The sequence below is a fragment of the Panulirus ornatus genome, chromosome 30 (genome assembly GCF_036320965.1).
Source record: "Panulirus ornatus isolate Po-2019 chromosome 30, ASM3632096v1, whole genome shotgun sequence".
In the NCBI taxonomy this organism is placed as follows: Eukaryota; Metazoa; Arthropoda; class Malacostraca; order Decapoda; family Palinuridae; genus Panulirus; species Panulirus ornatus.
In genome coordinates this window covers 12,603,917-12,626,877 of record NC_092253.1, presented here as the reverse complement: position 1 = coordinate 12,626,877, position 22,961 = coordinate 12,603,917, and the positions used below count along the sequence as shown (strand labels likewise).

The 22,961-nt window shown below is 42.0% G+C and overlaps 1 protein-coding gene across 1 annotated transcript in view; it reads left to right on the top strand.

Annotated features, from left to right (window-relative positions):
- LOC139758418 (glutamate receptor 1-like) overlaps positions 1–22,961 on the top strand; it is a 77,197-nt gene that overhangs the window by 40,999 nt on the left and 13,237 nt on the right. Inside the window, exon 5 of the mRNA XM_071679800.1 lies at positions 8,108–8,261. Within this exon, the coding sequence (XP_071535901.1) occupies positions 8,108–8,261 (154 nt within the window). The remainder of the gene's footprint in view (positions 1–8,107; positions 8,262–22,961) is intronic.

The window sequence follows — 22,961 nt, the reverse complement described above, 5'->3', positions numbered from 1 at the left end:
ACGAAAACATTATCTCGGAAAGCAAAAATGGTTATGTTTGAAGGAATAGTGGTTCCAACAATGTTGTATGGTTGCGAGGCGTGGGCTATGGATAGAGTTGTGCGCAGGAGGGTGGATGTGCTGGAAATGAGATGTTTGAGGACAATATGTGGTGTGAGGTGGTTTGATCGAGTAAGTAATGTAAGGGTAAGAGAGAGGTGTGGAAATAAAAAGAGCGTGGTTGAGAGAGCAGAGGAGTGTGTTTTGATATGGTTTGGGCACATGGAGAGAATGAGTGAGGCAAGATTGACCAAGAGGATATATATGTCGGAGGTGGAGGGAACGAGGAGAAGTGGGAGACCAAATTGGAGGTGGAAAGATGGAGTGAAAACGATTTTGAGTGATAGGGGCCTGAACATGCAGGAGGGTGAAGGGCGGGCAAGGAATAGATGAATTGGATCGATGCTGTATACCGGGGTCGACGTGCTGTCAATGGATTGAATCAGAGCATGTGAAGCGTCTAGGTTAAACCATGGAAAGTTGTGTGGTGCCTGGATGTGTAAAGGGAGTTGTGGTTTCGGTCATTATTACATGACAGCTAGAGACTGAGTGTGAACGAATGGGGCATTTGTTGTCTTTTCCTAGCGCTACTTCACACACATGAGGGGGGAGGGGGATGTTATTCCATGTGTGGCGAGGTGGCGAGGGAAATGAATAAAGCAGACAGTCTGAATTATGTACATGTTTATATATGTATATGTCTGTGTGTGTATATATATATGTGTACATGGAGATGTATAGGTATGTATATTTGCGTGTGTGGACGTGTATCTATATACATGTGAATGGGGGTGGGTTGGGCCATTTCTTTCGTCTGTTTCCTTGCGCTAACTCGCAAACTCGGGAGACAGCGGCAAAAAAAAAGAAAAAAAGAATCTATATATATATATATATATATATATATATATATATATATATATATATATATATATATATATATATATGTATATATATATATATATATATATATATATATATATATATATATATATATATATATATATATATATATATATATATCATAAGATTATAATTCTTTGTCTATTTGATAATAGATGAATCAATGATGTTTCTCTTGGCAATAGAGTTCGAGTTAATAACTGAGATGGCGTTACTCCAATCAATACAATGATCATAGTTTTTAACATGATTAAACAAAGCATTTGATTCTTGTCCCGTTCTTATGCTATATTCATGTTGCTTAAGTCTACATAAAGATCCTTACCAGTCTGACCAACATAAAATATATCACAGTTTCCACAAGGGACTTTATTGATGCAACCAAGAGAATTTTCTGGTGAATTTCTGATTAAGGTATTCTTTATAGTATTATTGTTGCTAAAGGCAACATTTACATTAAAGGATTTAAGCAACATGGGAAGCAAAGTGAAATTATTATTAAAAGGGAGACCTAAAAGATTTTTGGTGTCAATGGGAGGTTTGGGCTCAACTCTATAAAATGATTTCTTTGCTAACTTAAGGGATTTATCAATGAAAGATCTAGGGTACTTTAACTTAGATCCAATAAAATATATCTTCTGAAACTCGTCATCAATAAACTCTGGACTGCAAATACGTAATTCCCTTAGGAACATAGATTGAAATGACAATTTAACTTTGTCATGTTGAGATGAGTAATAATGGATATATGAGCATACATTGGTGGGTTTTCTGTATTTGCTAAAATTAAACTTGTTTCCTTGTCTATGGATCATGCAATCTAAAAATGGCAGCATACCATTATTTTCATTTTCTACAGTAAATTTGATGGAAGGTACTAAGTTGTTAAGTAAGGGGAGAAATATTTGTAAATTTTCACTTGTTGGCCAAACACAAAGAACATCATCTACATACCTAAACCAAATTGCATTAGAAGGTAAGATATCCTTTAGTAATTTTGTTTCAAAGAATTCCTAATAAAGATTATCTAGTACAGGTGAAAGAGGGTTACCCATTGCCATACCAAATTTTTGAGCATAATAATCTCTATTAAATTGAAATACATAGTCTTTTATACACAATTTTATCAGTTCATTGAAATTAGACTTTGAAACAGGAAAATGAATATCATCCAAGACATCAAATAAATATTCTAAAAGGTCATCAACTGGAACTTTAGTGAAAAGTGAGGAAACATCAAAGCTAACCAGTTTGAAATCAAAATTAATATTGATATTGTTTAGCTCGTTGACTATATCTACATTGTTCATGATAATAGAATTTGATACCTTACCCACTACACGGCTTAGCAAAGAAACTAACCACATTGACAATTTATATGTGATGGAGCCTACTGAACTCACTATAGGTTTTGCTGCAAAATTCTGCTTATGTGTTTTGATAAGTCCATACGTATATGGCAATGAAGGAGACAAAGATGACAAACTTTTGATAAGAGAAATGTTACCTTTCAACAAAAACTTCATTTCTTTGTTGAAGTGAGAATTAACTGCTTCTAAGGAATTTTTACTAAGTTTAGAATATGTTGTGTTATCATTTAGAAGATCATTCATTTTAGATAAATAGTTACTTTTGTCTAAAATCACAACAGTGTTAGCCTTATCTGCTTTAGTAATAAAGTTATCTAATAAAGTCATCTAATTTGTATAGACCATCACCAATATTAAGATTATAATTCTTTGTGTATTCAATAATAGAAGATTCAATGATATTTCTCTTGGTAATAGAGTTAGAGTTAATAGCTGAGATGGCGTTACTCCAGTCAATACAATGATCATAGTTTTTAACATGATTAAACAAGGCATTTGATTCTTGTCCCGTTCTTATACTATAGTTATATTGCTTAAGTCTAACAGAAAGATCCTTACCAGTCTGACCAACATAAAATTTATCACAGTTTCCACAAGGGACTTTATAGATGCAACCAAGAGAATTTTCTGGTGAATTCCTGATTAAGATATTCTTTGTAGTATTATTGTTGCTAAAGGCAACATTTACATTAAAGGATTTAAGCAACAAGGGAAGCAAAGTGAAATTATTATTAAATAGCATGATTGCATGATCCATAGACAAGGAAACAAGTTTAAGTTTAGCCTACACAGAAAACCCACCAATGTATGCTCATATATCCATTATTACTCATCTCAACATGACAGAGTTAAATTATCATCATTTCAATCGATGTTCCTTAGGGCATACGTATTTGCAGCCCAGAGTTTATTGATGATGAGTTTGAGAAGATATATTCTATTGGATCTAAGTTAAAGTACCCTAGATCTTTCATTGATAAATCCCTTAAGTTAGCAAAGAAATCATTTTATAGAGTTAAGCCCAAACCTCCCATTGACACCAAGAATCTTTTAGTTCTCCCTTTTAATAATAATTTCACTTTGCTTCCCATGTTGCTTAAATCCTTTAATGTAAATGTTGCCTTTAGCAACAATAATACTACAAAGAATATCTTAATCAGGAATTCACCAGAAAATTCTCTTGGTTGCATCAATAAAATCCCTTGTGGAAACTGTGATAAATTTTATGTTGGTTCAGACTGGTAAGGATCTTTCTGTTCGACTTAAGCAACATGAATATAGTATAAGAACGGGACAGGAATCAAATGCCTTCTTTAATTATGTCAAAAACTATGATCATTGTATTGACTGGAGTAACACCATCTCAGTTATTAACTCTAACTCTATTACCAAGAGAAATATCATTGAATCTTCTATCATTGAATACACAAAGAATTATAATCTTAATATTAGTGATGGTCTATACAAATTAGTTAACTTTATTTTGTTGATAAGAATTGTATAATGATAAGTTTATGAACGCTCTTTATATGTTTTGGACAATCACATGTTTACCAAATGGCGTCCTAGCTTCGTCTCTTCGATGTATATCAACTGACTGTTATATATCTCTCTTGTGTCTCCCCTGATGATGTGATTATTACACGAAAGTGCACTTGGGAACTTTTCGTGTCTCATTTTCCCCTCGGACTCATAGGAATATATATATATATATATATATATATATATATATATATATATATATATATATATATATATATATATATATATATATATATAGTTGTGTGGGGCCTGGATTTGGAAAGGGAGCTGTGGTTTTGGGCATTATTGCGTGACAGCTAGAGACTGAGTGTGAACGAATGGGGCCTTTGTCGTCTTTTCCTAGTGCTACCTCGCACACATGAGGGGGGAGGGGGATGGTATTCCATGTGTGGCGAGGTGGCGATGGGAATGAATAAAAGCAGACAGTGTGAATTGTGTGCATGGGTATATATGTATGTGTCTGTGTGTGTATATATATGTGTACATTGAGATGTATAGGTATTCATATTTGCGTGTGTGGACGTGTATGTATATACATTGTGTATGGGGGTGGGTTGGGCCATTTCTTTTGTCTGTTTCCTTGCGCTACCTCGCAAGCGCGGGAGACAGCGACAAAGCAAAATAAATATCTCCCGCGTTTGCGAGGTAGCGCAAGGAAACAGACAAAAGAAATGCCCCCCCCCCCCCCCATACACATGTACATACACACGTCCACACACGCAAATATACATACCTACACAGCTTTCCATGGTCTACCCCAGACGCTTCACATGCCCTGATTCAATCCACTGACAGCACGTCAAACCCTGTACACCACATCGCTCCAATTTACTCCATTCCCCGCCCTCCCCCCACCCTCCCGCATGTTCAGGCCCCGATCACACAAAATCTCTTTCACTCCATCTTCCCACCCCCAATCTGGTCTCCCTCCTCTCCTCGTTCCCTCCACCTCCGACACATACATCCCCCTGGTCAATCTTTCCTCACTCATTCTCTCCATGTGCCCAAACCACTTCAAAACACCCTCTTCTGCTCTCTCAACCACGCTCCTTTTATTTCCACACATCCCCCCTACCCCCACGTTACTTACTCGATCAAACCACCTCACACCACACACTGTCCTCAAACATCTCACTTCCAGCACATCCAATATATATATATATATATATATATATATATATATATATATATATATATATATATATATATATATATATATATATATATATATTCTTTCTTTCCTTCTTTTTTCTCATTTTGCGCTTTCCACTTTTCGTGTGTGCGAATTAGTCAAGAGCAAATGACAGATCTTTAGGGGGAAGATTCCTTACCTAGTTCATTTCATTGTTCCTTCTTTTGGAAATTGATTAATGAAGAAAGGATCTGTGGCCACCCGCTAAATTCACATTAAGTACATCCTTCAGAAATATCATTACTATTAAGAAAATTTTGTGGGTTCTATTTACAGAATACCTTTCAAGAGCTGTAATATGTTTTACACTGTACAGATTTTCGGACTTAAACTACTGAAATATAGTATAAGAACAGGACGAGATGCAAATTTCTGGTTTAAATATGTCAAAAACTATGACTTTTGTATTCACTGGTTTAGCGCTAATTCATCCATAACCTGTAACTCCTAGACCAGGAGAAATATCATTAAATCTTTTCGAAGTAAGATGAATAGCTTTCTCGTATGCGAAGTTTCTAAACGTTGTCTTGTTTTGTTCACATGATAAGATTTCATGACCGGCATTCTGTTACACCCGGACGAAAAACCAACGGCGTCTTAGCTCAGCTTCTACTCTCTCTCTCTCTCTCTCTCTCTCTCTCTCTCTCTCTCTCTCTCTCTCTCTCTCTCTCTCTGTATATGTGTATGTGCGTGTGTGTGTGTGTGTGTGTGTGTGTGTGTGTGTGTGTGTGTGTGTGTGTGTGTGTGTGTATGTATGTATTAGACTAAAAAAGAAAATATATTCACTCTATATTACAGTTTTTACATGAAATATTGATAATACGGTAAGCCAGAGTATTGGATCATAGTATTCAATCTGTTTCGTCAGGCAATGAAAATATAGAAGGTTAACAGAAGGTGCTGACCATTGACATTTAGTGGGTGGGTCATGTTTATATAAGCTCTGGTAGGAATGGTGTGTGTTCAGTCGTATTGTGCGCTTAATAGCGAACAGGAATCGTCTGTTGGTATCTGCAGACAACTCTGGTTATAACAGTAGGTTTGTATGTAATCTTTTACATACATTTTATTTCAACCGGGAGTGTTAGCTTCATATCCTTCGTGAACTTTGCGTAATTTTGGATATCTGAGATACAATAGAAAAAATATATCTGAGAAATGCTTTTAACATGGCGTTCAGAATACTTAGTCAATATGACAGCCAGAGCTATAATTGATGATCCTTGTATCTCTCGTCCTATCAAAGAATGATAGGTTCTGGAAATCTCAAGATATGTGTCATTCTTATTAGCTCCATTTGGAAGATTCTACCTCGGTGGGATTAACGACAATAACATTATACAAACAAGACATTTAACGATTTAACGTAATTTGTCTCAGTTAAAGTTGTCATAGAATATGTCTTATAAGCAGTCTTATGGGAATGGAAATGGTTATCGGTATTTAATGGAGGTAATGTACTGGTGATGACACCTTACTGGTGAAACATAAGTTTCTCTAACTTTTTATTAGTGAAGCATAAGTGGTTTTAGCTTGTTATTAGTGAGACTGTAGTGGTTCGAACTTATGACTGATCAAACAATAATGGTTTCAGCTTGTTATTGGTACAACAGAAGCGGCTCTAGCTTGTTACATGGTGATACAGTAATGGTTCTACCCTCCTACTGGTGAAACATAAGTGGTTTTGCATTTTACTGGAGTAACAAAAGGGGTTGTACCCTGTTACTTGTAAAACCAAAGTGGTTTTAACTTTTTACTGGTGGAACAGGAGTGGCTCTAGCTCCCTAATGGTGGTATATTAATGGTTCCAGCTTCTTACTGATGAAAGATTAATGAACTTAATTTGTTAATGGTGAGACGAAATTTCTTCTAGCTTCTTAATGGTGAAACAGAAATAGTCCTGGCATGTTGTTCGTGAAACAGAAGTGTTTCTAGCTTGAAAATTGGCGGAGTACAATTGATACGAGAGAAGGCTTCCCAACCATTAATTGATGATAGTAACTTCAATTGGGAGGGAAATATACAGTTATATGTATTTGGAAGCCTCGTTTTGTGTGTGAAAAGAATGTATTATACACCAACTATAAGGCAGTGTGTGAAAGGAGAAAGTTGAGATTAAATGTTAATAAGAGCAAGCTGATTAGGTTCAATAGGGCTGAGGGACAAGTTAATTGAGTTGTACGTTTCAATGGAGAGAAACTGGAGTAAGTGAATTGTTTCAAATATCTGGCAGAGGACTTAGCAGCGAATGAAAGTATGGAAGTGGAAGTGATTCACAGGGTGGAGGAGAGGGCGAAGGTTTTGGGGGCGATGAAGAATGTATGGAAGGAGAGAACCTTATCGCGGAAAGTAAAATCGGGTATGTTTGAAGGAATGGTGTTTCCAATACTGTTATATGGTTGTGAGGCATGGGCTATAGATAGTGTTGTACGGAGGAGGGTGGATGTGTTGGAAATGAAAAGTTTATGGGCAATGTGTGGTGTGAGGTGGTTTGATCGAGTAAGTAATGAAAGGGTAAGGGAGATGTGTGGCAATAAAAGAAGTGTGGTTGAGAGAGCAGAAGAGGGTGTGATGACATCCCCACACTGGGCCTTACCAGAACTGTTCCTAAAAGTTACCTGAGAGTTGAACTGTACCTGTGCTGACCCGCTATTTATACTGCCAGAGTTGACCCCAACTGAGCCTACTTGGCCTCTCTTTGCTAATCCTCTGCCTGTGAGGTTACAGCTACTAGCAGAGGATCCCTACCGCCAAGGTCTCACCCATCCTCTACCTTGTTCCTCAGATCCCGAATACACTCAGATTCCCCCTGCACCGATCTACTCCCCACGGCTACTCCCTCACCCTCCCACACTCTACTTGTAACTTCGTTAGCTAGACCGTGATTTTCTCTCCTGAGTAATTTGTATCTATCGAAAAAAGCCTAATAATCTAATCCAGTACTCTGCCAAGGCGGGCTTTCCCTATTCCATTTAAGTGAAGACCATCTTTATCGTACAGAGATCTATCATGATCAAAATGATGTCGCAGGTCTATACTAAACACACTATCCTCCTCTCTACAGAGAGCATCGAGTCTTCTGTTTATCTCCAACATTCTACTGAGGGTACAGGAATCGACGTCATACCTTGGCAGCAATCTCGATATCATAAGCTTCCTAAGACTTTCCTTGAACTTGCTGATAGCGTACAAATCCCAATCATCTGCATTCTTTCCCTGTAAGTACCGCCATAGATCTCTCTTATATCTTTCCCACCACTCACTACCCATATCTCCACTGCCAACCTCTCATTTTCAGCATTATACACTCATCTTTCGTACATGTCAGCACTGCTTAACTAGGTATCTCCCATTCCTTACGTTTTGCCGTCTTGCTCTCAGTCTGTCAAGGTGGAGTGCAAAGTTAAGATAGAAAAGATAGTGAAAGCTTTGCGGACGAAGAAATCCGGCAAGGCGGCGGGTTTGGATGGTATTGCAGTAGAATTTATTATAAAGGGGATGACTGTGTTGTTGATTCATTGGTAAGGGAAATCAGTGTATCTATGGATCATGGTAAAATGCCTGATGATTAGCGGAATGCATGCATAGTGCCATTTTACAAAGGCAAGAAGGAAAAAGGTGAGTATTCAAACTACAGAGGCATAAGTATGATGAGTATTCCTAGGAAATTGTATCGGAGGATATTGATTGAGAGAGTAAAGGCATATACAAAATATCAGACTGGGGACAAAATATCAGACTGGGGAAGAGCATTGTGGTTGCAGAAGTAATAAGGGACATGTGGATCAGGTGTTTGCTTTGAAGGATGTGTGTGAGAAACACTGAAGAAAATAGATGGATTTCTATGTAGAATTTATGAATCTAGAGAAGGCATAAGATAGGGCTCATAGAGATGTTTTGTAGGTATATAAGAGTGTACGGTGTGGAAGGTAAGTTGCTAGAAGCAGTAAAACTTTTTTACCAAGGATGTAAGGCATTTGTACCACTATGAAGAGAAGAGAATGATTGGTTTCCAGTGAAGGTCGGTCTGAGGCAGGGATGTGTGATGTTCCAACGGTTCTTTAATTTGTTTATGGATGGGGTTCTTAGGGAGGTAAATGCAAGAGTTTTGGAGAGAGGGGCGAGTATGCAGTCTGCTGTGGATGAGGGGGGCGTAGGAAGTGAGTCAGTTGTTGTTCGCCTGTGATACAGCTCTGGTGACTTGGATACATGGAGAGAATGAGTGAGGAAAGGTTGACAGAGAGGATATATGTATCAGAGGTGGAAGGAACAAGAAGCCGGAGACCAAATTGGAGGTGGAAAGTTGGAGTGAAAAAGATTTTTAGCGATCGTGGCCTGAACATACAGGAGCATGAGAGTCGTGCAAGGAATAAATTCAATTGGAACGATATGGTATACCGGGGTCGACGTGCTGTCATTGGACTGAGCCAGACATGTGAAACATCTGGGGTAAACCATGAAAAGATCTGTGGGACCTTGAGGTGGATAAAGAGCGGTGGTATTGTTACCCTTGTCACGGGTTTTCGCTTCGTGGTACCCGTCACGCATAACCCATTCCTCAGTGAATAGCGTGCCAGCCTCTGTTGGTATGTCGGGTACCAGCTACAGTCACGTGGGAACGGACGACGACCGTTCACCCACTTTCCCACATTGTGGGAAGACCTTTGCCAGCTTTCGGGGCCGTAGGGTCCATGAAAGGCAGGCACATGCCAGCTCCTTTCACCAGGAGCTGGTGACCAGGCATGTCGTGTCTAAGGCTCCATGCGGTGACGAGGAGGTGGAGCCTCTCGCCAGGGCTGAGGCCGGGATGGCAGCTGGTCCCTCTTTAGTTGCAGGACAGGGCTTGAACCAGCGGTTGCGGGAAATTGTTCCTTTTAGGACGGTCGAAGAGATCAAAGGTCTCCGACGCAAGGCGTCGTATAAGACCAGGGTTCAGGAACTGATCTCAAACATTAATCCACTACACGAAGACGACGAAGGCGAGGTGACGGATAGGGTGCCGGCTGCAAGGCGTGTCCCACCCACAAGGCAAAGCACACCGCAGGGCAACATTTCGGAAGATGCCCCGCGTACAGGGATGTCCGTGGGAGCGGATTCCAGTGGTGAGACGTACTTCCCTCCCACGGTTTTAACTGTCCCCGTTGTCCCGCGGGTTCCCCAACAACCTCAGACAATTGCTTCCTTTGTGGCGGAGACTGTCGCGTATGTCGACACTTTGGGAGCGGGCCCCACAAGTCCATCGTGGGGTGAAGACATCCTAAATGGAGCCCTGGACCATTTGAGTCAGGATGACAGCCTTGCCGCAATCAGGGGAGCCGCAGAGCACGCCACCCATGTGGTAAGCTCCTGTCGCTCACCCGACGACCGTTCAAATCGTGGTGGAGAGAGTTTGAGACAGCGAGCGAATTCTGGCCTCGTACGCCAAGCGGAGGAGGTTCCTTTGCGTGGAAACCGGCTTAGAAGAGAACAATACCGGAAGGTACAGAGGCTCTATCGCGAAAATAGGTCTTTGGCCGCTGGACTGGTCTTGAAAGGTGACTGGGAGGTACCGCCAACCTCGGTTGGGCCGGAACGCCTCAATCCCTTTTGGGGAGCTCTCTTCTCTCGGCCGTCTGAGCCGGACATACGTGCCATAACCGATTATGACCCGGAGTGTGGACAACTAGCAGAGGTTGTCACCGCAGGGCGAGGTAGCACACCACCTCAAAGCCACTCGGACCTGACGGGATGTCGACGAGATTACTGAAGTCCATCCCCCCAAGGATTCTTGCCAAAATGTTTAACCTGTGGATGGCTACGTCCACCCTACCAGAACCACTGAAGGCCAATCGCACAGTGCTAATACCCAAGGTACCTAATCCGATTGAACCCAAGTACTATAGGCCAATTACCATCTCTTGTACCATAGTCCGTCTGCTACATAAGATCTTAAGCAGCCGCATCTCGAGCCTCATCCAGATCGATGATGCTCAAAAGGCATTCGTCCCTATAGACGGATGCCTTGAGAACCTCAAGATCTTGGATGCGATCGTCGGTCGTGCGCGGGCACACGCCCACGGTGTGCACCTGGCATTCCTCGACATGGCCAAAGCATTCGATAGTGTTAACCATAGCACTATCGAGCTGGCCATGTCGCGGAAGGGCATCCCAGCCCCCGTCAGGGCATATATCATGTCGTCGTACGACCGAGTCTTCACCCATATTAAAGGAAGCGACGAGATGTCGGAAAAGGTGAATATGACTCGTGGGGTCAAACAGGGTGACCCCTTATCGCCTATCCTTTTTAACCTTGTGATTCACGAGGGAATCGCAAGGGTAAAAGAGACTGGCGTAGGGGTAAGATTAGGTGACCAAAGGATATCAACATTGGTGTTTGCCGATGATCTGGTTCTGGTGGCGCAGACGCCCACTGGCCTCCAGAAGGCAATGAATGTAATGGCTGAGACCCTTGCGGGGGGGGGGGGGGGGGGGGGACTTCACGTTAATCCGGGAACGTGTCGTACCCTCAGCATGGAGGTCGACGGCAAACGTAAGACTTGGTACGTCAACGAACAGAGGACGTTCCAAGTCTTAGGCAGCGCTGTCGGTTCCATGAACGCTGAGGACGAATATAAGTACCTAGGCGTCCTAGTCGGAGCTAAGGGGCGGCGAAAATCCTACGGTGCCCTGCTAAAAGAGGGGCTCCTTAACATCACCAGAGCCCCTCTAAAACCTCAGCAAAGGATTGCGATGCTCGTGGGACACCCCACCCAGCATCGACTGGTGCTGGGTGGGGTGTATACGACACAATTAGCACGCATGGACAGGCAAGTGCGAGTGGCGGTTCGCCGCTGGCTACGCCTAGCCCATGACGTGCCCTGTGCTTACTTCCACTCGGCAGCTGGAGATGGTGGGCTGGGTATACCGGACTTTGTCTCGACCGTCCGTCTGAATAAACAAGCGCGGTTCGAGAAATTGCTCACCTCGACCGACCCGGTAATTCATGCGGCAGTCCGGGAGCCTGCAGTGTTGAGCAAACTACAGCGCTGGGACCGGACCCGCATGCATTGCTGGTCACCAGGCGGGTAATAAGACCGAACGCCTGCACGCATGGAGGTCCAATCTAGTCAGTACCGTGGACGGAGCGTCTCTCGCTCCATCTGCTGCCGTGCCTCAGGTTAGCAGATGGGTCACTAGCGGGAACCGATTTCTGTCCGGTTCTGACTACGTGAAGGCTGTCCAATTCAGGATTGGAGCGCTACCAACCCCAGCCAGGGCGTCCAGAAGCCGGCCCGAGATCAACGGCCTCTGTGACACCTGCTATAAACCTGGGACACTTGGACACATCGCACAGATGTGTCCTCGTACCCATGGGGGTCGAGTCAAAAGGCATGATAACATCAATGCCTATTTGGCCGGACGGCCGAGGCAGAGGGGTTACCAGGTGGTCTGCGAGCCTCGCATTCCTATTGTGGGTCATTTAGGAAGCCGGACATCATGGCTTCCAAAGGTACAGAGGCCTAGGTAATTAATATCCAGGTTTCTGGAGTCCACCTCGCGCTTTCAGCTGCACACCAGCATAAGTGCAGCGACTACGGCACCCCGGAAGTCCTACAGGGCATACGGGACCTAACCGGTAAAGGCACCATGCACTTAACATCTGCCACGGTCAACTGGCGAGGTGCATGGTGCCAAGAAAGCGCGAGTGCTCTCATTGGGTTAGGGCTGACACACCAGGACCTGGAAGTGTGCAGTGTCAAAGAACTAACCTGGACGCATTCCCTCTACCGAATGTGGTCCAAGAGCACAGGGTAATAATCGGGCCTGCCTTGTCCATTTGGTGTCGGCCGCCGGGCAGGGTAAAGGTCATCTCCCCCTTGTTGGCTTAGGGTGTGCGAGACTAGGCTGTTCTCCCGTGGCTCCCAGGCAGGTACCAGTTCCTGAGGACGGGTTGTCGGGCGGGCGGTGGACGCCTTGGCGGGGTTGCCCATTGCTCTCGTCTGACAGGCCGTACTGGAAGGTTGAGCGGTGCTGGGAGGTCACTGTGTTTCCGTTCGGTAAGGTATTTATGGGACCATCATCTTACTGCCACCTCTCAACTTACTTCTACCTATGCTATCAGCAGTCTGATCTGAAATCTTCCTCTTATTGTGTCCATACAGTCTTGCTTCAATTAAACACTTCTTTCACTGTCAACATGTAGTGTAGGTCGCTTACCGACAAACACCCCTTTTGAGTATTTTTTAACTCCAAAAGAGAAGCACAGAAATTAGAAAGTAGTTAGACCTTCCAGTACGTCCCACTCACTAATTGGGAATCTATGAAGAGAACCCATAGCTAGAGAATGAGTTTAAACAAATGTGGCCTATTTTGTCTGTTTTCCTGGTGCCGCTTTCGTTTAATGAATACATCATCAGGAAAGATACAGTGAACTGTATAAGTCATCTGATAAACGAGGAAGGGGCGTAGCTAGGAGGCAATTTGGCAAACAAGTAACTACCCGTGTGGAGATCAATAGCGTTCAAGTCTGGCAACATGTGTATCATACATTCATTATTTGGACAAGATCAGGAACTGTTTGCATATTTTATCAACAATAAAGCTATCCAATTTGTATAGATTTTCTCTAATATTGATGTTAAAGTTCTTTGCGTAATTGATAAGAGAAAATTTAATGAATTTTTGCCGTGGTGAAAGAATTAGAATTCATAAAAAGGATGGCATTACTCAAGTCAATAGACTGATCATCATTTCTAGCATGGCTACAAACTAGGCATTTGATTCTCTTCCTGTTCTAATACTATTTTATGTTGTTCAATCTAGGAGAAAAATCATCACCAGTTTGCTCAACATAAAACTTATCACTATTTCTACAGGGCATTCTTTAAATGCATCCTGGTGAGTATCTGATTAAGACATCCTTTATGGTACTGTTGTTGCTGAAAGCAACATTTACATCAAAGGATTTAGGTAACATGGAAAGTAAAGTAAGATTATTACTAAAAGGGAGAACTAAAAGGATTTGGTACCAAAGGGAAGTTTGGGTATAACTATATGAAATAATTCCTATGTTAATTCAAAGGATTCATCAATGTAAAATCTACAACATTTTGAGTCCTAGGTACGTGTCTTCCTTGTACATCAAACTAACTGTTCATTTTTTTTCTTGTATTTCCCCTGAAGGAGTAATTGTTACACGAAACTGCACTTGGAAACTTATCGTGGTATATTTCCCCGTTAATTCAAAGAATATATATATATATATATATATATATATATATATATATATATATATATATATATATATATATATATATATATATATATATATATATATATATATATATATATATATATATATATATATATATATATATATATATATATATATATATATATATATGTTAATTGATAGGCGAGCGAAAGAGAGACTTTTGGATGTTAATGTGTTGAGGGTGCAACTGGAGGGATGTCTGATCATTAAATTGTGGAGGCGAAGGTGAAGACTTGTAGAGGTTTTCAGAAAAGAAGAGAGAATGTTGGGGTGAAGAGAGTGGTGAGAGTAAGTGAGCTTGGGAAGGAGACTTGTGTGAGGAAGTACCAGGAGAGACTGAATACAGAATGGAAAAAGGCGAGAACATAGGACGTAAGGGGAGTAGGGGAGGAATGGGATGTATTGAGGGAAACAGTGATGGCTTGCGCAAAACATGCTTGTGGGAGGTGGGCAGATTAGAAAGGGTAGTGAGTGGTGGGATGAATAAGTAAGATTATTAGGGAAAGAGAAGAAAGAGACATTTGGACGATTTTTGCAGGGAAATAATGCAAATGAGTGGGAGATGTATAAAAGAAAGAGGCAGGAGGTCAAGAGAAAGGTGCAAGAGGTGAAAAAGAGGGCAAATGAGAGTTGGGGTGTGAGAGTATCATTAAATTTTAGGGAGAATAAAAAGATGTTTTGGAAGGAGGGTAATAAAGTGCGTAAGACAAGGGAACAAATGGAAACTTCAGTGAAGGGTGCTAATAGGGAGGTGATAACAAGTAGTGGTGATGTGAGAAGGAGATGGAGTGAGTATTTTGAAGGATTGTTGAATGTGTTTGATGATAGAGTGGCAGATATAGGGTGTTTTGGTCGAGGTGGTGTGCAAAGTGAGAGGGTTAGGGAAAATGATTTGGCAAACAGAGAAGAGGTAGCAAAAGCCTTGCGGAAGATGAAAGCCGGCAAGGCAGAGGGTTTGGATGGTATTGTAGGAGAATTTATTAAAAAAAAGGGGTGACTGTATTGTTGACTGGTTGGTATGATTATTTAATGTATGTATGATTCATGGTGAGTTGCCTGAGGATTAGCGGAATGCTTGCATAGTGTCATTGTGCAAAGGCAAAGGGGATAAGAATGAGTGCTCCAATTACAGAGGTATAAGTTTTTTGAGTATTCCTGGTAAATTATATGGGAGGGTATTGATTGAGAGGGTGAAGGCATGTACAGACCATCAGATTGGGGAAGAGCAGTATGGTTTCAGAAGTGGTAGAGGAGGATGTGTGGATCTGGTGTTTGCTTTGAAGAATGTATGTGAGAAATACTTAGAAAAGCAAATGGATATGTGTGTAGCATTTATGGATCTGGTGAAGGTATATGATAGACTTGACAGAGATGCTCTGTGGAAGGTACTAAGGATATATGGTGTGGGAGGCAAGTTGTTAGAAGAAGTGAAAAGTTTTTATCGATGATCTAAGGCATGTGTATGTGTAGCAAGAGAGGAAAGTGATTGGTTATCAGTGAATGTAGGTTTGCGGCAGCGGTGTGTGATGTCTCCATGGTTGTTTAATTTGTTTACGGATAGGGTTGTTAGGGAGGTGAATACAAGAGTTTTAGAAAGGGGGGCAAGTATGTAGTCAGTTGTGGATGAGAGAGCTTGGGAAGTGAGTCAGTATTTGTTCGCTGATGATACAGCCCTGGTGGCTGATTCATGTGAGAAACTGCAGAAGCTGGTGACTGAGTTTGGTAAAGTGTGTGAAAGAAGAAAGTTGAGAGTAAATGTAAATAAGAGTAAGGTTATTAGGTACAGTAGGGTTGAGGGTCCAGTAAATTGGGAGGTAAGTTTGAATGGAGGAAAACTGGAGGAAGTGAGATGTTTTAGATATCTGGGAGTGGATTTGGCAGCGGAAGTGAATCATAGGGTGGGGGAGGGGGCGAAAATTCTGGGAGCCTTGAAGAATGTTTGGAAGTCGAGAATATTATCTCGGAAAGCAAAAATGGAAATGTTTGGAGGAATAGTGGTTCCAACAATGTTGTATGGGTGCGAGGCGTGGGCTATGGATAGAGTTGTGCGCATGAGGGTGGATGTGCTGAAAATGAGATGTTTGAGGACAATATGTGGTGTGAGGTGTTTTGATCAAGTAAGTAACAATAGGGTAAGAGAGATGCGTGGTAATAAAAAGAGTGTGGTTGAGAGAGCAGAAGAGGCGTTTTGAAATGGTTTGTTCACATGGAGAAAATGAGTGAGGAAAGATTGACCAAGAGGATATATGTGTCAGAGGTGGAGGGAACGAGAAGTGGGAGACCAAATTGGAGGTGGAAAGATGGAGTGAAAAAGATTTTGAGTAATGGAGGCCTGAACATGCAGGAGGGTTAAAGGCGGGCAAGGAATAGAGTGAATTGGAAAAATGTGGGATACCCGGGTCGACCTGCTGTCAATGGATTGAATCAGGGCATGTGAAGCGTCTGGGGCAAACCATGGAAAGTTTTGTGGGGCCTGGATGTGGAAAGGGAGTTGTGGTTTCAGTGAATTACTACATGACAGCTAGAGACTGAGTGTGAACGAATGGAGAGAGATGCGTGATTATTGGTGCATATGCACCTAGGCATGAAAAGAAAGATCATGAGAGGCAAGTGTTTTGGGAGCAGCTGAATGAGTGTGTTAGTGGTTTTGATGCACGAGACCGGGTTACAGTGATGAGTGATTTGAATGCAAAGGTGAGAAATGTGGCAGTTGAGCGAATAATTGATATACAGGGGGTGTTCAGTGTTGTAAATGGAAATGGTGAAGGGCTTGTAGATTTATATGCTGAAAAAGGACTATTGATTGGGAATACCTGGTTTAAAAAGAGAGATATACTTAAGTATACGTATGTAAGTAGGAGAGATGGCCAGAGAGCGTTATTGGATTACGTGTTAATTGATAGGCGCGCGAAAACGAGACTTTTGGATGTTAATGTGCTGAGAGGTGCAACTGGAGGGATGTCTGATCATTATCTTGTGGAGGCGAAGGTGAAGATTTGTAGAGGTTTTCAGAAAAGAAGAGGGAATGCTTGGGTGAAGAGAGTGGTGAGAGAATGTGAGCTTGGGAAGGAGACTTGTGTGAGGAAGTACCAGGAGAGACTGAGTACAAAATGGAAAAAGGTGAGAAGAAAGGAGGTAAGGGGAGCGGGGAGGAATGGGATGTATTTAGGGAAGCAGTGATGGCTTGCACAAAAGATGCTTGTGGCATGAGAAGCGTGGGAGGTGGGGAGATTAGAAAGGGTAGTGAGTGTTGGGATGAAGAAGTAAGATTATTAGTGAAAGAGAAGAGAAAGGCATTTGGACGATTTTTGCAGGGAAAAATGGAAATGAGTGGGAGATGTATAAAAGAAAAAGGCAGGAGGTCAAGAGAAAGGTGCAAGAGGTGAAAAAGAGGACAAAGGAGAGCTGGTGTGAGAGTGTATCATTAAATTTTATGGACAATAAAAAGATGTTTTGGAAGGAGGTAAATGAAGTGTGTAAGACAAGGGAACAAATAGGAACTTCAGTGGATGGGGCAAATGGGGAGGTGATGAAAATTAGTGGTGATGTGAGGTGATGGAGTGAGTATTTTGAAGATTTGTTGAATGTGTTTGTTGATAGGGTAGCATATATAGGGTGTTTTGGTCGAGGTGGTGTGCTAAGTGAGAGGGTTAGGGTAAATGATTTAGTAAACAGAAAAGAGGTAGTATGAGTTTTGCGGAAGATGAAAGCCGGCAAGGCAGCGGGTTTGGATGGTATTGTAGTGGAATTCATTGAAAATGGGGGTGACTGTATTGTTGACTGGTTGGTAAGGTTATTTATTGTATGTAAAATTCATGGTGAGGTGCCTGAGGATTGGCGGATTTGCGGAATGATTGCATAGTGCCACCGTACAAAGGCAAAGGGGACAAAGATTAGTGCTCAAATTACAAAGGTATAAGTTTGTTGAGTATTCCTGGGACATTGTATGGGAGGGAATTGACTGAGTGTGAAGGTATATACAAGGCATCAGATTAGGGAAGAGCTGTGTTGTTTCAGAAGTGGTAGAGGATGTGTGGATCAGGTACTTGCTTTGAAGAATGGATGTGAGAAATACTTAGAAAAGCAAATGGATTTGTATGTAGCATTTATGGATCTGGAAAAGGCATATGATAAAGTTGATAAAGATGCTCTGTGGAAGGTATTAAGAATATATGGTGTGGGAGGCAAGTTGTTAGAAGCAGTGAAAAGCTTTTATCGAGGATGTAAGGCATGTGTACGTGTAGGAAGAGAAGAAAGTGATTGGTTCTCAGTGAATGTAGGTTTGCGGCAGGGGTGTGTGATGTCTACATGGTTGTTTAATTTGTTTATTGATGGGGTTGTTAGGGAGGTGAATGCAAGAGTTTTGGAAAGAGGGGCAAGTATGCAGTCTGTTGTGGATGAGAGAGCTTGGGAAGTGAGTCAGTTGTTGTTATTCGCTGATGATACAGCGCTGGTGGCTGATTCATGTGAGAAACTGCAGAAGCTGGTGACTGAGTTTGGTAAAGTGTGTGAAAGAAGAAAGTTGAGAGTAAAGGTGAGTAAGGTTATTAGGTACAGTAGGGCTGAGGGTCAATTCAATGGGAGGTAAGTTTGAATAGAGAAAAACTGGAGGAAGTGAGATATTTAGATATCTGGGAGTGGATTTGGCAGCGGATGGAACCATGGAAGTGGAAGTGAATCATAGGTTGGGGAAGGGGGCGAAAGTTTTGGGAGCCTTGTGTGGAAGTCGATAACATTATCCCGGAAATCAAAAATGGTTATGTTTGAAGGAATAGTGGTTCCAACAATGCTGTATGGTTGCGAGGCGTGGGCTATGGATAGAGTTGTGCCCAGGAGGGTGGATGTGCAGGAGATGAAATATTTGATGACAATATGTGGTGTGAGGTGGTTTGATCGAGTAAGTAATGTAAGGGAAAGAGAGATGTGTGGTAATAAAAAGAGTGTGGTTGAGAGAGCAGAAAAGGGTGTTTTGAAATGGTTTGGTCACGTTGAGCGAATGAGTGAGGAAAGATTGACCAAGAGGATATATATGTCAGAGGCGGAGGGAACGAGGAGAAGTGGGAGACCAATTTGGAGTGGAAAGATGAAGTGAAAAAGATTTTGAGTGATCGGAGCCTGAACATGCAGGAGGGTGAAAGGCGGGTAAGGAATAGAGTGAATTCGAACGATGTGGTATACCGGGGTTGACGTGCTGTCAATGGATTGAACCAGGGAATGTTAAGCTTCTGGGGTAAACCATCGAAGGTTCTGTGGGGCCTGGATGTGGAAAGGGAGCTGTGGTTTCGGTGCATTATTACATGACAGCTAGAGTCTGAGTGTAAACGAAGGGGGCCTTTGTTGTTTTCCTAGCAGTACCTCGCAAACATAAGGGGGGAGGGCGTTGTTATTCCATGTTTGGCGAGGTGGCGATGGAAATGAATGAAGGCACACAGTATGAATTTTGTATATGTGTATATATGTATATGTGTGTGTGTTTGTATATATATGTATACATTGAGATGTATAGGTATGTATATTTGCGTGTGTGGACGTGTATGTATATACATGTGTATGTGGTGGGTTGGGCCATTCTTTCGTCTGTTTCCTTGCGCTACCTCGCTAAAGCGGGAGACAGCGACAATATATATGTATATTTATCTATTTATTTATTTTGCCTTGTCGCTGTCGCCCGCGTTAGCGAGGTAGCGCAAGGAAACAGACGAAAGAATGGCCCAACCCACCGACCTAAACATGTATATTCATACACGTCCAAACGCAAACATACATACCTATACATCTCAACTTATACATATATATACACACAGAGACACATGCATGTATACACATGTACATAATCCATACTGTCTGCCTTTATTCATTCACATCGCCACCTGCCACACATGAAATAAAACCCCTTCCCCCCTCTTGTGTGCGAGGTAGCGCTAGGAAAAGACAACAAAGGCCCCATTCGTTCACATTCAGTCTCTAGCTGTCATATAATAATGCACCAAAACCACAGCTCCCTTTCCACATCCAGGCCCCACAGAACTTTCCATGGTTTTCCCCAGACGCTTCACATGCCCTGGTTCAATCCAATGACAGCATGTCGACCCTGGTATACCACATCGTTCCAATTTAATCTATTCCTTGCAAGCCTTTCACCCTCCTGCATGTTCAGGCCCCGATCACTCAAAATCTTTTTCACTCCATCTTTCCACCTCCAATTTGGTCTCCCACTTCTCGTTTCCTGTACCTCTGACACATATATCCTCCCTGTCAATCTCTCCTCACTCATTCTCTCCATGTGACCAAACCATTTCAAAACACCCTCTTCTAGTCTCTCAACCACACTCTTTTTATTACCACACATCTCTCTTACCCTATTATTACTAACTTGATCAAACCGCCTCACACCACATATTGTCCTCAAACATCTCATTTACAGCACATCCACCCTCATGCACACAACTCTATCCATTGCCTACGCCTCGCAACCATACAACATTGTTGGAACCACTATTCCTTCAAACATACCCATTTTTGCTTTCCGAGATAATGGTCTCGACTTCTACACATTCTTCAACGCTCTCAGAATTCTCGACCCCTCCCCCACCCTATGATTCATTTCCGCTTCCATGGTTCCATCCACTGCCAAATCTACTCCCAGATATCTAAAACATATCACATCCTCCAGTTTTTCTCCATTCAAACTTACCTCCCAGTTGACTTGTTCCTCAAACCCACTGTACCTTATAACCTTACTTCCTTTGTTCTTATCTTTTTCCATTCTGTACTCAGTATGTTCTGGTACTTCCTCACAAAAGTCTCCTTCCCAAGCTCACTTACCCTCGCCACTCTCTTTACCCTAGCATACTCTCTTCTTTTCTCAAAACCTTTATAGATCTTCACCTTCGTCTCAAGAAGATAATGATCAGACATCGTCAACCATCTCTGGTTCCCTGCAACACTGACATATATATCCTCTTTGTTAATCTTTCCTCACTTATTCTCTCTATGTGACCAAATCTTTTCTATACACCCTCTTCTGCTCTCTCAACCACACTCTTTTATTACCACACACCTCTCTTACCCTTTTATTACTTACTCGATCAAACCACCTCACACCACATATTGTCTTCAAACATATCATTTCCAGCACATCCACCCTCCTTTACACAACCCTATCTATAGCCCACGCCATGCAACCATATGATAATTTTTGGAACCATTATTCATTCAAACATACCCATTTTTGCTTTCCGAGATAATGTTCTCGCCTTCGACACATTTTTCAAAACTCGCAGGACTTTCGCCCCCTTCCCCACCCTGTGATTCACTTCCCCTTCTATGGTTCCATCTGTTTCCAAATTCCCTTCCTGATATTTGAAACACTTCAATTCCTCCAGTTTTTCTCTATTCAAACTTACCACCCAGTTGACTTGTATCTCTACTCTACTGAGCCTAGCAACCTTGCCATTATTCACATTTACTCTGAGTTTTCTTCTTTCACATACTTCACCACAATAAGTACAAGCTACTACAGTTTCTCATCCGTATCAGCCACAAGTGCTGTACGATTAGCGAGCAAGAACTGACTCACTAACCAAGCCCTCTCATCCGCAAAAGATTGCATACTTGCCGCTCTCTCTAAGACTCTTGCATTCACCTCCCTAACAGCCCCATTCATAAATACATTAAACAACCATGGAGACATCACGCATCCTTGCCGCAAACTGACATTCACTAAGAATCAATCACTCTCCTCTCTTCCTACTCGTACATTTGCCTTACATCTTCGATAAAATATTTTCACTGCTTCTAACAACTTGCCTCCCACACCATATATTCTTAATACCTTCCACAGATCATCTTTATTAACGCTATGATATGCCTTCTCCAGATCCATGAATTATATATGTAAATCCATTTTTTTTCTAAGTATTTCTCATGTATATTCCTCAAAGCAAACACCTGTTGCACACGTCCTCCACCACTTCTCAAACCACACTGCTATTCCCCAATCTGATGCTCTGTATATGCCTTCACCCTATCAATGAATACCCTTCCATACAATTTCCCAGGAATACTTAACAAACTTATAACTTTGTATTTTGAACACTCACCTCTATCCCCTTTGCCTTTGCACAATGGCACTATGCATGCATTCAATCAATCCTCAGGCACCTCACCATGCGCCATACATATTTTGAGTATCCTCACCAACCAGTCAGCGAAAGTCACCCTTTTTATATAGATTCCAATATAATGCCATCCAAACCTGTCGGCTTTCTGGATTTCATCTTCCACAAGGCTTTCACAACCTCTTCTCTTTTTACCAAACCATTCCCCTAACCCTCTCACTTAGCACACCACCTCCACCAGAACACCCTATATCTGCCACTCTATCATCTAACACATTCATCAAAGCTTCAAAATACTCACTCCATCTCCTTCTCATATCACTACTTGTAATCACCTTCCCATTAGCCCCTTTCACCCATGGTGTCATTTGTTCTCTTGTCTTACGCACTTTATTTACCTCCTTCCAAAACATCTTTTTATTCTCACTAAAATTTCATGATACTTTCTCACCCCAACTCTCATTTACCCTCTTTTTCTCCTCTTGCACCTTTCTCTTGACCTACTGCCTCTCTCTTTTATACATCTCCCAGTCATTTGCACTATT